Source organism: Nesoenas mayeri, assembly GCF_963082525.1.
Source record: "Nesoenas mayeri genome assembly, chromosome: 13".
In the NCBI taxonomy this organism is placed as follows: domain Eukaryota; kingdom Metazoa; phylum Chordata; class Aves; order Columbiformes; family Columbidae; genus Nesoenas; species Nesoenas mayeri.
Genome location: NC_137550.1, coordinates 5,330,593 through 5,345,948, shown reverse-complemented (window position 1 = coordinate 5,345,948; position 15,356 = coordinate 5,330,593). Strand labels below are relative to the sequence as shown.

At 36.0% G+C, this 15,356-nt stretch overlaps 1 protein-coding gene across 1 annotated transcript in view; it reads right to left on the bottom strand.

Moving 5' to 3' along the window:
• Positions 1-2,415: 2,415 nt before the first annotated feature.
• KLHL4 (kelch like family member 4) overlaps positions 2,416-15,356 on the bottom strand; it is a gene marked incomplete at its 3' end in the record, with an annotated part of 33,235 nt that continues 20,294 nt past the window's right edge. Inside the window, exons 5-11 of the mRNA XM_080352611.1 lie at positions 12,885-13,097; positions 11,907-12,093; positions 9,745-9,969; positions 7,710-7,872; positions 4,795-5,007; positions 3,060-3,231; positions 2,416-2,475 (exon numbers count right to left, since the gene is read on the bottom strand). Of these exons, the coding sequence (XP_080208737.1) occupies positions 2,416-2,475; positions 3,060-3,231; positions 4,795-5,007; positions 7,710-7,872; positions 9,745-9,969; positions 11,907-12,093; positions 12,885-13,097 (1,233 nt within the window). The remainder of the gene's footprint in view (positions 2,476-3,059; positions 3,232-4,794; positions 5,008-7,709; positions 7,873-9,744; positions 9,970-11,906; positions 12,094-12,884; positions 13,098-15,356) is intronic.

Below are 15,356 nucleotides of genomic sequence, written 5' to 3'. Positions count from 1 at the left end.
AGTGATTTTAGAGTTGGAATGATAAGCAATAGTGACCCACTCCCTCCGATCCACACAGATTTTTATTTACATAAAAGAGTGCACACAGCTGTTGCATGACCAAAGCAGCGATAAAACTGAATAGGGCAAAAAGATGTTCTAGGTAGGTGGTCAGACAGGTGCCCTTAGGACAGGGGAGAGAGATAAAATGAATATTTGCCTCACGTTCACAAATTTCTTACTCTGCAGATTCACTGTCAAGCTGGGCAGCCAACGCCTTACATTGGCTTCAGATTATTGATTTGGTGGAAGGTAAAAATACTTTCTTCCTCTGATGTGAATTCTCCAACTCGTGACCCACCAGCTAGTTTAGGGTTTGTTCCCCGTTTGCTTGACTCTGTGTTGGTTTGGGTTGTAGGAATTTTTTGTCATCTCCCCCCACCTTTTTTTGTTCACCACAGAGCAATACCATATGAAAATGGACATGAAATAAAGTTTATTTCCTGGCCAAATGAGACAGAAAGAAATTTGTGCACCAATCTAGAAATTCACCACTAAATGAAGGTAGTTCTAAGCTGACACACCGATAAGTTTCTATCGTAGGGCAGCAGAAGGCAACCTGAAATGACGCTATTGGTAACTCTTTTAGACTCAAAGAAAGAAAAAATATTAACTTTATTCAAAAAGTGCTAGAAGGAAGTTAAATTTTAGTTTATGTGGGCTAGATGCAGTGAGGACACTAAGACAGGATCTTTTATTCTTTCAGAGTACGAAAGAGATTGATACTTCTGTGTTTTCTATTCTTGAAAAGATGTAAAATAGCACCCACAAAGTTTTTTAAAACATAGTCTAAATTTTCATAGCAGAAAAAGTAAAGTTTATTTGAATGTAGCATGCTACATATAAATATAATAGATTTTTAAAGTTAAAAATGTTTTTCCTTTTATAAATATGCTTATGAGGATTTGCCTTTAGAAGCATTCAGTAAGATTAATACTATAATTTTCTTAAAATAACATATTGCTGAATTCTGAAAACACAGTATTCTATCAGGAAAGTTAGTCTACACATTCAGAGAATTTTAATATTTGTCCTGACTTTTCTGATACTGACAAAACAGCAACATATCAAACACTAAAGTACATACTGTCCAAATATTGTGCTTTACAGCATAGAATATCTTACATACATTCTTTTTCTAAAATACACTTTCAGCAATTGCAAATATAAAAAATGAAATTAATGCAAAACAAATCAAAATTTTCATTTAAAATTGGCACACAAAAAGAAAATATCATGCATGTGGAATGTTATGTGCTGTTTTCAAGTGACTTTTCCTGTTTTTTCATAAAACATAAACATGCTTATATAAAGGGTATATAATGTTACACAGCGGATGTGGTTTTTTGCTTACCATATTTCTCCTGTACATGAGAGAATGCTGGTAATCTTCAGCTGAGGTCAAAGATTGTCATATCAATATGATATAAAATTTCATTTTTAAAGTTATATTCGATGAATGTAATTATATTATTGTTTTAAATTTTAATGCGTGGTGATTATCCCAAGTATAGTAAATTAGTATAGCACATACTGACAGATGGTTAGTGGGCAAAGACAAATCCGTGAATAACCTGACACACTGATCAGTATTAAAATATAACATATCTCTGCAGTGTTAAAATGTTTGCAACTCAAATTAGCATCCTGCTTTGACAAAGGAGGTTTGGGTTTTTTTTCTTCTCTTGACACGTATTTAATAACATAAAGATACCTTAGTCCTACTATTTCTTTACTTGCACTATTCAATTGAATATACTGCTAAAAATGGATATTCTGTCACAATACTAACAATGCCAGAAGTTGAATAGCAACAAAATTCTGTGCTTCTCTGATTTGATTCTAAAGTAATTTAATTTCTAAATATAGAAATGAAGTTACTTCTGCAGAGAATATTCTGTTGCCAATTATATTTATGGGCAAGTATTTCCTTCTGTGCAGTTATCTGTTGAAGATATTTCCCCTTCTTCATTTTCATTTGCTTAAAATATAAAAACTCTTTTTATAAACATTAGCATTATTGCCAACATAGAAAAGAAATAAGTTTATGAAATCTTATACACCCACTTAGCACTTCACTACTGCATTCTATAAGTAACGGATACGCTTTTGTAACAAACTTGAACTATTTAAACATATTATTGAATTTTTATGCATTAGGCATAAGAAAATAATTCACTTATGCAAAATTCTCCCATTTCTGTAATGCAGGAAGACACGTTTGTGCTCTAATACCATGATGGCTCAGAGATAAGTATTCTCTGTAACAGAGGGCTGCTAAGATGTGTATAGTCTGTACTGCTTTCTCGAAAGATTTCTTCTCTTCCTGACTCGGTCTTCATGAAACTCAGTCTAGTTTCATGATATTTATAGTCATCAGGGCAACTTCACAACAACGACACATGCTCCAGCCCTTCCAATATTGACAGGAACTTCCTGAAAAAATTAAAATAAAATAAAATAAAAATTTTTTTTAAAAAAAAAAAAGAGGAAACAGTTTTATTATGGGATAGGTCTAAAAGAAATTATTTGTAGATAAAAAGGAAAGCAATTTGCTTATTTAAACTACTGTACTGCTAAAATAAATAGATTTAACTGAAGCACTGATAAGAGTATTGGCTTTTGGGGAAACAACTTTGTCAGCTGCTGAGAGTTTCAGGAGTGTAGGCTGGTATTGATGCTCTTAACTTTTGTAATAGACCTTCACATCCTAGTTCAAAAAATGTGGACTGTATAGCTACAAAAGGATCTTGGCAGTTTTAAATATTCCCTCTTGATCACGAATATGCGCACTTGGTCATAAAGGTGAGCACCTGGAAGTGGCTCCAGCAGAGGGCATCGCTGGCCAAGCCATCCCGGCAAATCTCAGCACTTCCAGCACAGACTGATTTATGCAGCCGGGGTCACCACACCGCCACTGATAATTTTGATACACAATCATTTGTGTCCATTATTCAGACAAAATTCTTCCCATGTGCAGGAAGAATTCACAATATTTATTAGGTAACTCTTCCCATTACCTCCGTCCACTCGTTATTTTGAGCATCATAGGACTCCACAGTATCCAGGTACGTGTGGCCATCATAGCCCCCGACCGCATACAATCTGTCCCCCAGGGGACAAATCCCAACAGCGTCCCGAGGTACACTCAATGGGGCCACTGTTGTCCAAGCATCTGTTTTAGGATCATACCTAGAATGTTTTATGACCAAAATTAGAAAAAAGTACATTGTAGAAACCTATTTCAAATTTAAATGACTGATATTTGTTTATTTTTTGCTGTGTTGTAGTTCACCTTACACCACAAACTAGTATAGAGAATTAGGACTAAAATGATAAATATTTAATTTAGCCACTAGGGGGATCTTCAAGTACATGAAAAATGCCCATATATTTGCTTTTTGATTACAGTCTCTCCATTTCTATCAGATTAAACAATCAATACATTTTGAGCATAAATGAGGGCTCATGGAGTGATAGCAATGCCCTCAGTTGACTCAGACTTTTGTTTTCTCTTCCTGTCAGAACTAATGTCTTCAGAAAATTTCACTGTAAAAGAAGTTAAGTATCTCACATAGTTGCTAAAAGTTTATAACATAAAATGCATGGCAGTATTTTATGCCAGTGTTGATTTTATTTCTAATATGTAGTCAGCCAGTTTCCAATATAAATTCAAGTGAACTCCAGAGTAGTTCCAGCTTTACACCGGTTAACTGAGATCAAAACTCAGCCATTGTTATTCACAACAGGGAGTTGAATACTTGCTCAGTTTTCCTTTCTTGTCCCCAAATGACATGAGGATGTCTGGATTCCCATGGCCCATTAACCATGCAGAGTTGTCCCCAGTCCTCATGTCCCCTTCTCAGCCAAGGCTCAAGTGCTGTCCCGTGTCCCATCCTGTGCCACTGTGGTGGCAAAGCAACACTTGGCACACAATACTTATGTTTCTGAAAGGAAGTGACCAATATTTGCATTTTCTTAACAAGTGTGCTCATCAGTGAAGAATACAAAAATGAGATTAAAAAAGGATCAGCTAAGGAGTATTTTCAAGCAAAAGAGTAATTACTTTGAGAAACGGATATAAAGCCAAGATTTCACTGCTTAGTTGCTGTGTGCTACTAAAATCATTAAGCCAAAGTATTCATACACTATTTAGTGTTAAAGTCAGAATTGAAGTTAAAGTAGTTTGCTTTGGTGCATGTTTACTTTTTTTTTAATCTTAAATCAGATACTTACATATGTTTTAGCCTGGTTTCCTATAGCAACATAGTTTCTTTCAGAAACTAGTTTTTTTCTGTCAGTCTCCTCTATCAGAAAACACCCGTGTAGTGACCACTGCCTGTTTGAATATGTGATATTTATTATATTTTTAACCTTTCTGTCAATATCAGCCAAATAGTGGAGGAAGAGACACTTGAAAAATATTTAGTTCCTACTATGTATGACACAAGTAGCCCAAACCTGGGGTTTGGCACTTGAGAAATAGAAAGGTCACATGTTGAATTTGTCTTTCTTGTTAAGTTGGCTTTACCTGGCACATGGGCAGGGCTGGGAGGAATTTTCTTCTACAGATTACTTGATCTGTTACCATGACAGCACTTGAAATCAATTGTTCTGCTCAAAATATTATTTTAAAAAGCATAATATGTATGACAAACATAACATTCCAATCGTGAAGAGATACTGAGATTTTACCTTCCTTTCTACAAATTATTTTATATTTCCTTCCTGGAATTTAAAAAAAAAAATGCTTACCTTTCTACACAGTCGGAAAGGCGAGAGCAGTGGTTGGAAGCAGGTGCATCGTGACCTCCCACAGCATATAAAAACCCATTGTATGTTGCAACACCAACGCCACCTCTTCTCTTGGACATCGATGCACATATGCTCCATTTGTTTGTGTGCGGGTCAAAACATTCCATTGATTTTAAGCAGGAGCTCCCATCTCTTCCACCAACAGCATATAGTCTGGGATAATAACCCACAAGAAAGCAAACAATTTCAGTCTTTACTCTCTCATATTGATAGGAATTTTATTTGGCTAACTTCATTCAGACCACATCAAAATTATGATGATGCCCATTATTTGCTATCTGACAGCTACACTCTGGAACTTTCTTTGCACAGAGTGTTTTGCATGCTATCTAAAGGAAGGTTATAGTCTTCATTTGCAGTGTAAATTTTCAGGCAGTCACATGAAAATTAATTTAAAAATGCATATCAGCTTCTTGACATGTGACCTATAGATGGAATTTAATTGAAAGATGCTACGTATGTTTGAAACACGTGGGTGTTATTCCCTATGACAGGCTTGTGGACTATTTGACACCTTAATATTGCAGTAAGCATTTTTCCTACACTGTTAATATTTAAAAGACTTTTAATAATGTTATTATATATCAAAAACATATGTCAAAATATATTAAATATATTTTCCTCCATATTTGTATTAGAGAAAATCTGCTGGACAGAAGTATTTCTTTTCTATTTCAAGCTAACTTGGATGCTGTTTAATATCCTGGATCTGTCAACAGACATGTTTACATGTCAAGTGTGCCAGTTGTTCAGGTTCCTTTCGAATCCTGGCTGTTACCATCATTAAGTTGAATTAACTTAGTGCACTAGTTAGAGATGAAGGAAATACGTAGGCTTGTCCAGAGTAAGTCACCTAAAACAGGTCAGTTGAATTTTGCCTGAGAAGTACCTGCTTTTCTCCAGTGACGGGAAGAGATTTTAGACTGCTCTGATTTGTATTTAACTAGAAAATTCTTGACCACTGTTAGAATAACACAGTGCTCTCTTCTACTGTTTGTGAATGGAAGACAGACGAGTTCTGTTGTGCAGTTTGGTGCTTGACCCCTAAAAACTTGAAGATTTTATTTGCTTTCTTTTCACATTATGCCATTAGCTACAGTCCACTTGTTTAGACAGGTTTCAGAGAGAGGAAATCACTGTATATACAAACAGATTGGTTGGTAATTTTTGTTTTCCATAACATGTCTAGAAACATGGCAGTATTTCCCATTCTCTATGGAAAAGAACAAATATAGCATTTTTGACTGATGTTCTCAATAGACATCAGATTGGTCAAAAAGCCTTGCCCAACAGAAACATAAAGTTTTTTCTGGTGGGGCTGAATAGAAAAAAAAAAATACAGTCTGACTTAGGGAAACAGGAAAAGGAGAAGCATTCTGCTTGGTTTGACCACAGCAGGAGCACTTAACGATGGACATTTGATCTCAGCTTCCCCTGGCATGCCAGAAATGACATCACCAGACTAACAGACATGATTTAAGCCAGGCTGGAGACAGCTTCTATCAGGAGTGACTGAGAAACAGAGTCAGGATCAGGCTGGATTTCCTCTTTGACAAAGTATTTCCTGCATGTGGCTGTGGAAGGTACCAACAGGAGTTTCTGGTGAAGTTTACACTGAGAATGTTTCCTCTGAGATACAACACGGACTTGAACTGGCATTTCTGCCTCTCTTGGACTTTTGGGTTGATGATTAAAATCATGTCATGTTTAAATGCAAAATCCTGACTTGTACATAATGAAGTTTTGTATTTGCTAACATCTGTTTGCTGACGTCTTTCTACTCTCTACTCCTTCTCTTTCTCTGGAAGCTAAGAAGTGAACAGGGAAGGTAGTGATGAAGTTTCAGGATAAATGTGGTTATCTGCCTGCAATTGTAATATTCTTGACCCCTACAAACTGTCATTGCTAAGGGCTTTCCACAGATTTAAATAAGAATGAGGTTGGCTCAAGCCATATTATCCAATATAATTTGGGGCCTTTTACAAGGCTTCTGTATTTCCAGCACCAGACCATGTTGCTGAAGAGGAAAACAGAAATCTGTGAAGCATCAATTTATGAATTGTTCTTTCTTGTGCTGAAATACAACTACTTTCAAGTAGGAACGTACAACAAGGTGTAACACCGTGTTCAATACTGGTTACACACTGGATTCATACTTCCCGTGTAAAACTGCCTGAGTTGCTTTAGTGTCTTAGGAGGATGTTTAAATAAATTTTGAAAATCTTGTTGGGAAAAGCAATGGACAGTGAACACATGAGCTCAGTGTATGTGAGCAATAGATGAAGGGCAAAATAAATCTGGATACAATTAAGACTTATAGAAGGCTGTTCATTCCATTCCTAATTATTGAACTAGTCTTTCTTTCATTGAACACACCAAATACCTTTAGCCTTTTAAAAATGATTCTTGACTGTGAACTTGTATGTTAATGTTGTAGATGCATGCAGGAGGTGTAAAATGACAGAGGAATGACTGTTTCTGTACAGATTTTCAAATGCTGCTTACTTAGACACATTGATTTTAAAATGTAAACATAAACTTGGAATATTTCTTTAAAGCAAGTGATTTTATATCCTTATACGTTATATTCTAGGTAAAATTCTGATATGCGTGTAACAACATTTGTAAATTGCTATAACTCTAAAGGGCTGAAACATGTTTAAAACATGACTGCAAGTTTGAAAAAAAGAAATACTACACAACAGAGGAAAAGCTTTTCTTTCTTATTTCTGTGCATTACGTTTTCTCTTTGTTTTCTTGAGGTGATTAATTACTATAAGATTGAAAATTTAAGAAACTGTTTCCAAGGAAGGAAGCAAATGAAAAACCAAAGAGAGATTTTCCTGTTGACATACTTGCTATTTAATGCTGCAACCCCTACAGTGCTCCTAGGGGTTGACATGCTGGCAACATAGTTCCACTGCCGTGCTTGGGGGTCCCATCTTTCTACGGTATTAAGGTAACTCCATCCATCATGGCCACCAACAGCATACATTGGTCCTTCAAGCATTGCTACTCCTTCAAAGATAGAATTAGAGACAAATTGCAGTACCCAATCATTTCAGTGACCAATAGCATATTAACTTCACACTTTAATTCCCTCTATGCATATAAGCAATTTCAGCTGGTATTAAATGATTTAAAAGCTGCTTTGTCATTTGGCAGAATAAACAGAGATAAACAAAATACTTTATACAGTGTTTTTCTGCAAAAGCATTCTCTTTTGCCAAAAGATTAGAGAAAAGCTGCTTTAGTTTTGATGTTCTCTTCTTGGACTTTCATCTCTTCCACTTCTGTTGACCTTGTTCTGAAGCAAATTTAAGCCCCTAAATGAAAAACAATGCTATTCTTTCAAAGCAAGGCAAAGATTGAGCCTGGCAATGAAAAATATGCCTGAACCAACCACCTATCCCTAATTCTGAGCCAGCTGAAGCTCTGTAGTCCCGCCAGCGCAAGCCCGAGTGGGTGGGCAGCTGGCTGTCCTTACAGCTAAAGTACCGTAACATTTCAATGCCTATAAGGGGAACACACTTTTGGATGAGAACTGGCTTGTGTCTGGTGTCCTTGAGGCACAGGAGAGTGCACTTGGCTGTCTCTGCAGAGCTCTGGGTGGACAGATCCCGGGTCATTGAGGGAAGGGCTTTGGTACCTCCCCTTGGGGGTCTGCTGCTATTCACTGCCTTTCTTAGGTAAGGCAAAACGGCTGAATCTGGCTGCTTAAAAGCTTTCTAAATCTGTCTTTTCAGACCTAAATATACATGGCCTGATTTTTTCAAAAGTGCTAACTCCCCACAAAATCACACTGACGCTAATAGGAACTCTTGTAAGGCAGCTTTGCAAAACAGTCTGATGCACAGATAGAAGCCTAACTGTGGGCACGCAAATTTACCACTGAGACCTACTTGTTGGGTAGAATTGTGCCCCTGCAGTTGGTAATTATGAAGACTTCAATGAGAATAATTTCATCTGTTCTCATTTCTTTCCCTTTGCTACCTACTAGTATTCACTTTTATAAATTTGACAGAATAGCTGGTAAGAGCCCTACTCTGTACTTTCTCCACCAAGTGATGGGGAAGGTAACACAGGCCACAAAGGTTCACTGAATAATTCTGGATCAAGCTTTTTCTATTATTCCTTAAAATAAAAATATTCTGTGCCATTCAAACTTACCAATGATTTCCAACATTACCTGTTCCTGTAAACTTAAGAGAAGCCAGCTTTTTCATAAGGACTTTGCTATACAAATAATTCAGAAATTCTCATGTTCCCTCCCTTATGGTTTCCTCAACTGTAAACTTATTCTCATTTCTTATAGATCCAGAAATAAATTCTAGATTTCATATTATCCATGCACTGTCAATAGTATTAAGGATTATTGTGCAGTGAAGACCCATAGACACTAAGACATGACAGTGCTCTGTAAAAGTTGTGGTAATTACAACATTAACATTTGTGAGGTCATACTTATTTCCTTACCACAATGGTGTCTTCAGTGTGAATAATTCTCTGATCTGATTTTCAGACACATTTGGTACCTATGTGCTAAGTCTTAATTTAGAAAAACCTGAAAACCAGATTGTTGTTGTATTGCAAACATATCTCTTGACTACTAAATTGGATGAAGAGTCAATTATTTTCACTGTTGCTTATATTTTGGAATTTTCTAAAAGAAGAATTAACTCTGGATGACCAGTGCAAGTTAGGTGAATACTAATAAGTATCGCAGTCATTAAAATATGGCAATAGGTAACCCTGTCTTTGAAAAACATCTTCTACAAATATTGCCATATGCTATTAAATGCTTTAGAAAGGGATACCAACAGTGTTTGTGTCAATCAAAATTCACTTGTATGTGATCCAAGATAGTTCCAAAGGAAGAGCACCTCTTACCTAGGCCATGTCTGTGCGTTGACATCGGAGGCATTATAGTCCAGACTTTGGTGATAGGGTTGAAGCATTCAACAATGTTAGAAGTTTTCAGACCATCTCTTCCTCCCACAATATAGAGCTTGTTGTCAATTACTGCGACTCCAAACTGTAATCGTCTGCCATTCATGGTACCAATTTGCATCCAACTATTAGTCCTAAGGTCATATTTTTCAATTGTAGTGGTACCTGTTAAAAATGTAAGTATTATGAGCTTATCTCATTATATATTTTCTCTCCTCTATCTGCTTTTCCAGATGCATAGACTGGGAAAGAAACTACCACATCTATCTGTAATAAAAGAGAGAAATTCTTTTTCTCTCTTCCTGTCTTATTTTGAGCAATTGGGTTTCTTTGACTGTGCTTTACATTTTACTAGTCTGTTTGCTCTTGTTTGCTTTGACTCCTTCTCTTTTATTCTATGCTAAAACGTGAGCACCCCAAAGTTCTCAGCTTTAAAAGAAGTATCCCGCACACTAGCTAAAAAAACAGGAAAACTAAATTCAGGTATACAGTGTGTTCTTACATCCTGTGGGCTGTAATTTTTACAGAGACTTGAAGGTAGGTTTTGGAAGTTAATGTGGTTTAGTCACAATCACATTTTTCAAAATACCAGCCCAAAAGTGGCTCTTTGATCTTCTTTTGATCATTTGAAGTTGAGATTTGACTTCATATACCACCTGAGATAAGCACAAAGCCAAACCTATCATTCCCTGAGAGTTTTCTTTATCACAGAAAGTGTATTATTGCCAGAGGTGGTAGTTACTCCCTTCTCAAAGCTGTTATTCCAGCGCATCCTTGTCTCCGAGGTGCTGTTTCCTTTATCTTACAGCTCAGCACAGGCTGGAAATGTGAGTCAGAGCTGCAGAGGCCGGCAGGGAGGAGAGGAAGTGCTGCTCTTCTGAGCCAGCACAGGCAAAAGTTCAAACAATTGGCTTTATTCCGAGGTAATAAGTAAAAGAGGCACCAACAGGAAGTGCAGATGCTGACCAAAATAGCCCTTCTTTTATATAACCTATACTGAGAAAACTCTATTGGAAAACTTTTATTTTGGTAGAAGTTAAAGACTACCCTGAATTCTTGGTTGGTTTGTGTAATTCGTAAATAATCAGTATCACTAATGAAACTATACTAATTGCTACAGTTTAACCTCATTTTGCTAAACTCTCCTAGGAATGAGTGATGGTGATGAATGGGTGTTTTACACTGGATTTGGTTGCATAGAAATTGTAAGGTAGTACTGCAAGATCTATTGTACAGGAAAAATCTGTTATCAGCAACTTTTGCAAACCATGAAATGGATTAGCTTCCTTGTGATTCTATTAAAAGTGAACTCACGCAGATAAAAGTAGGATTGTTAAGCAAGTTGCTAGACTATAAAACAATTATAGTTCTTTGGCTCCAAGCTGTGGGTTTGAAGTTAAGGTTTCTGTAGAAAATTATTTAATATACTGCCTATTAAATAGAATAGTGTAATGTATAAAGCTGTAACATGATTACAGTTGTGAAAATCAAATAATAGAAGTTGACATACATTTATTACATTCAACTTTCAACTACAAACCTGAAAAAACTCCTTTGTATGAAGTCCGCAAAAAGCTGCATATACTGTTGCACTTATGAAAAAATACAAATCTCTCCATCTGAAGTTTTATAACAAGTATTGAGAAACTTTAGCTAAGAGTTCTCACTAGTTCAGTAATGCTTTTTGGTTTTATTTTCCTATTCTCCACAAACTTTTCCAGCCTTCTAACTTTTGTCAGGAAGTGGAGCAAAGGGTTCTAAAACAACATTAAACAAATCTTGAAATATTTTGAATATTATTTTTTTCTTCTGATTTGTAAATTCAAACTATACACATGAATTCTCACAAACCCTAATTTTAAAATCACCCATATGAATCAAACTTGTTTAGTCTGCACTTCAAGGTATGTGTATATCATTTACAAACAGATGATTCTTGCAAGAAGAAATAACATCTACGTTCTGTAACTTTTGTTGTTGTTCTGTGATTTATCTTTTCCTCAACCTTTGTTGGTTTCTTAACATGCATCTTTAAATATTTGTCATATATTTCTGGATGTTTGTAATGCAATTAATTAAGACAAATTAATTTCTGAACTTACCTTTAGTGGCATCCATACCTCCTACGGCATAAAGTGCACCCACTGTAGATTTTCTAGGCTTAGTTCGAGGGCTCTGCATCATGGACCGTCTTTCTGGTAGGAGATGGTACTTCATGGCCTCCATAAGAAGCTTCTGACACTCCAGGTCGTCTGCAAACATTGGACTATTTTCTAGATCGGCTAGTAGCTAAGAAATGAAAAGTGAGGCTCTTACATATCTCTAAATCATTAACATTGTATATACTTTAGTAACTAAAATGTTTGTAGATACAAGCACCTATTTTCAGTTCACCTCTGATTCGAGCTTTGCTGGAAACTCTGCTTTAATGCAATCAAAACAATATAAAGGGAGGAACAAAGACTTTAAGTATGATGTCTTTGCAATTTTAACCTTTTATAAAGGTTAAAATAAAGTTTTCAGAAAAAATAAAGCAAACATAGTACTGCACCCTCTGAATTAAGAACTATTGATGTGAGTATAAGCAAATCTAACATATGTATGTCAATGCTCAGAACAGTCAGCAATAATCTAAGCCCTTTTGGTTTTGTCTACTTATATGGCAATAAAGAAATAAGTATTGTGCCTTATCTCTACTGCAGTTCGGAATATTGAAATAAATATCTTTGTATGGTATACAAGTTGCTGTATTATTAGAGGAAAACTACTACCATTGCTACCCAGCAAAGAAACACTGTATTTTTCTAATACTGTTAGCCTGACATTTTTATAGAGGTAATTCTGAGCCTAGTAATTACACTGGCATTGGGGGATATTTTTTCATCTGTTTTTACAAATAATAAACACATCAACTATATTTAAAAAAAAAACAAACAAATATATTTATATATATATATATATATATATAAAAAACCTAAAAACCCCAGCCGAAACCTTTCCAATGAATTCTTTTCTCTATCTAAATGATGGTGGCATTTCAGTAGATAGTTTGGTTCCCTGTCAGCCCTTCGCGCTCGTACCTGGGCTGGAAGCAGAGGCAGTCTGATGTAAGAAAGGAGCATTCCCAGGTCTCGTTGCCGGTTTTGCAAATCGTGCCTCACCCACATCATTAGCGCCTGGAATATGGCTTCTTCATCTGGCACGTTGATGTCATCGCTAGACAAGAGCTTTGCAATCTCATTAGCAGGGAGCAAAAGAAATTCCTGGTTTTTTATTACTTCTGTGAAGTGTTCCTAAAATGAAAAAAAAAAAAAAAAAAATCAACGCACTGATGATTTTCACAACGTGAAATAACATTTTCTTATATAAGGTAGGCTCTGCATATATTTCATTCCTGTTCTGTTCGATGGCATAGGGAAATGCAGTGATCTAAAGATCACTGAATCTTCTGCTGACATTTAAAGGAGATTTTGGTTGCTCTTTGCTGCCTTACTCTCACAGAACTGAAGAATAATGATTATTCTCAAACTACAGTGTGTTTTTCAAGCTTCTTGTCACTATGTCCTGTCTTAGGGACATGCCACTGGCAGTTTTGTCCACCAATGGGATCTTAACACTCTATAATAACATAGGAAAACAATCTGAAGGTACAATGTGTATCTTAAGAATGCCAAGCAGGCATTCAAATAAACTGTGTAACTTCTGTTATAATTCAAGAATTTTAAGAAAATTACATTGAAATCTTCAAATCCTTTTGCAATGAGCTGTGCCAGGTGTTGACTGCATATCTCTACTCTTAGTAGAGCAAGGGAAGCTACACTCACTTTTGTAACAGCACTTTTTCAGCAACAGAGAATTGGACAAGTCCGAACAAAGGGACCCCAGTGTTTAAGCTATTGCTATGATAAAATTCACCAGCTCCAGAAGTGGCCACAAATATTAATCCCTAGAATCTTTCAAATAATTATTTTTCATTAAAATAATATATTGTACAGTCAAGTTACTATAATATTAGAATGGGAATTAAAATATATTAAGTATGCTTACTTGTGCTAATTCCAAAGGAAAAAATAAATTTTGCTAACAGAGATAGGGGGGTTTTATGTTACTTGCAAATAAATGCATGTAAGAATTCATGTCTATATTTGAAATATTATTTGTTTATGTACCTGGGAGTAATATGTTTTATTTGGGAACCAGACTGAAATAGGGCAGATGAAGAAATTTTTGTAACTATTATTGGTACTTTTTGTTTTCACCAGTTTCTTAGCTTTTGGTAACTCTTTTCAAGAGTACCAAGGATGTAAATAGAGAAGTGTCAGTGACTAAAGGAGATGTTAACTTTGCCCTGTTATGTATACCCTGCTTCAATATTTTGTGATGTTCAGAGAATAGGCACAGCAAGGCCAGTCCACATTTAGTTACAAATATAGCACAAGATGTTTATCAGAACAAGTTCTATCTCTACAAAAAGGTACCAGGCAGGAAGCTGTTAATACTGTACATCAATGGCCAAAGCAATTGAAGGGAAAGGTCTCCATTGTGTCTGTTTTTATTGAATGGATGTGGTGTTTATAGCTGATTGTCTTCTGAAAATATTTGAATACTACTAGTTCATTTGAATGGTCTCTGCATTTGCATTACAACTTCATAGACTTTCCTCTAAGGTACATATTCTCAAGTGGTTGTTTTATTTATCCTCTTTCACAACACTTGGGTGTGTATGCATTGTTATGATCTCTTATCCTTCTAAGTTTGGGTTTGTTTTTTTTTAAATTACTTCAAGGGTTTAAAAGAAAATTTTCTTAAAGGCTGTTTCAAAGGGTGCAGATTTCCTTTTCTACCTTTGAACTGTCAGTAGCTACAAACTTGACAGGTGCTTTTATGACATGCAAGGTCCTCGTCATGGCAGCATTCTCAATCTGCGTTGCACACAAGTGGTTCTGGGGGTGGAAATGCTCCTGGTTGTTTCAGGAAGACATAGTGTAAAGCTTACATATGCCCAGGACTGCTGAGTATCACAGAGTCACCACGATCCTTCACATTATCCAGGGTTCTTAAAGACCCAACTGTCATTTCTATGACAAACAGTTTGAAAAAATTGTAAAATCTAACTCCTGGGAAAGATCTGAGGATTCATCTGGTTAAAAAAACTAACCAAAAAACCTCTCTTATTGTCTGACATTATAAAATCATTTGTCTAATCATATGATTTTATTTCAATTTTGCAGAAATCTGGACTGTGAATTTTAAATGCCTAAAGTTGATGCCCATGTGCTGGTGCTGGTGGGAGAAAAAAGGCAACAGCCATGGGGGGAAGTTCCTGGTTTTGGTGGAGTATAAAATGGTGTGGAGCAGCAATGACAACACAATTTTGTAGAGGCTGAGTGAACCTCTATCTTAAATGCCCTTTTTCAAAATTTAAAATATAAAAATAATCTAGATTGCTGTTAAACAAATCATTCATTAGCATGACAGGAAGGGCACAACCAGTGCCCTCAACCTGCAGCTGCCACTGTCATTTATTTCAGCGTGTGGACAACCTCTTACTG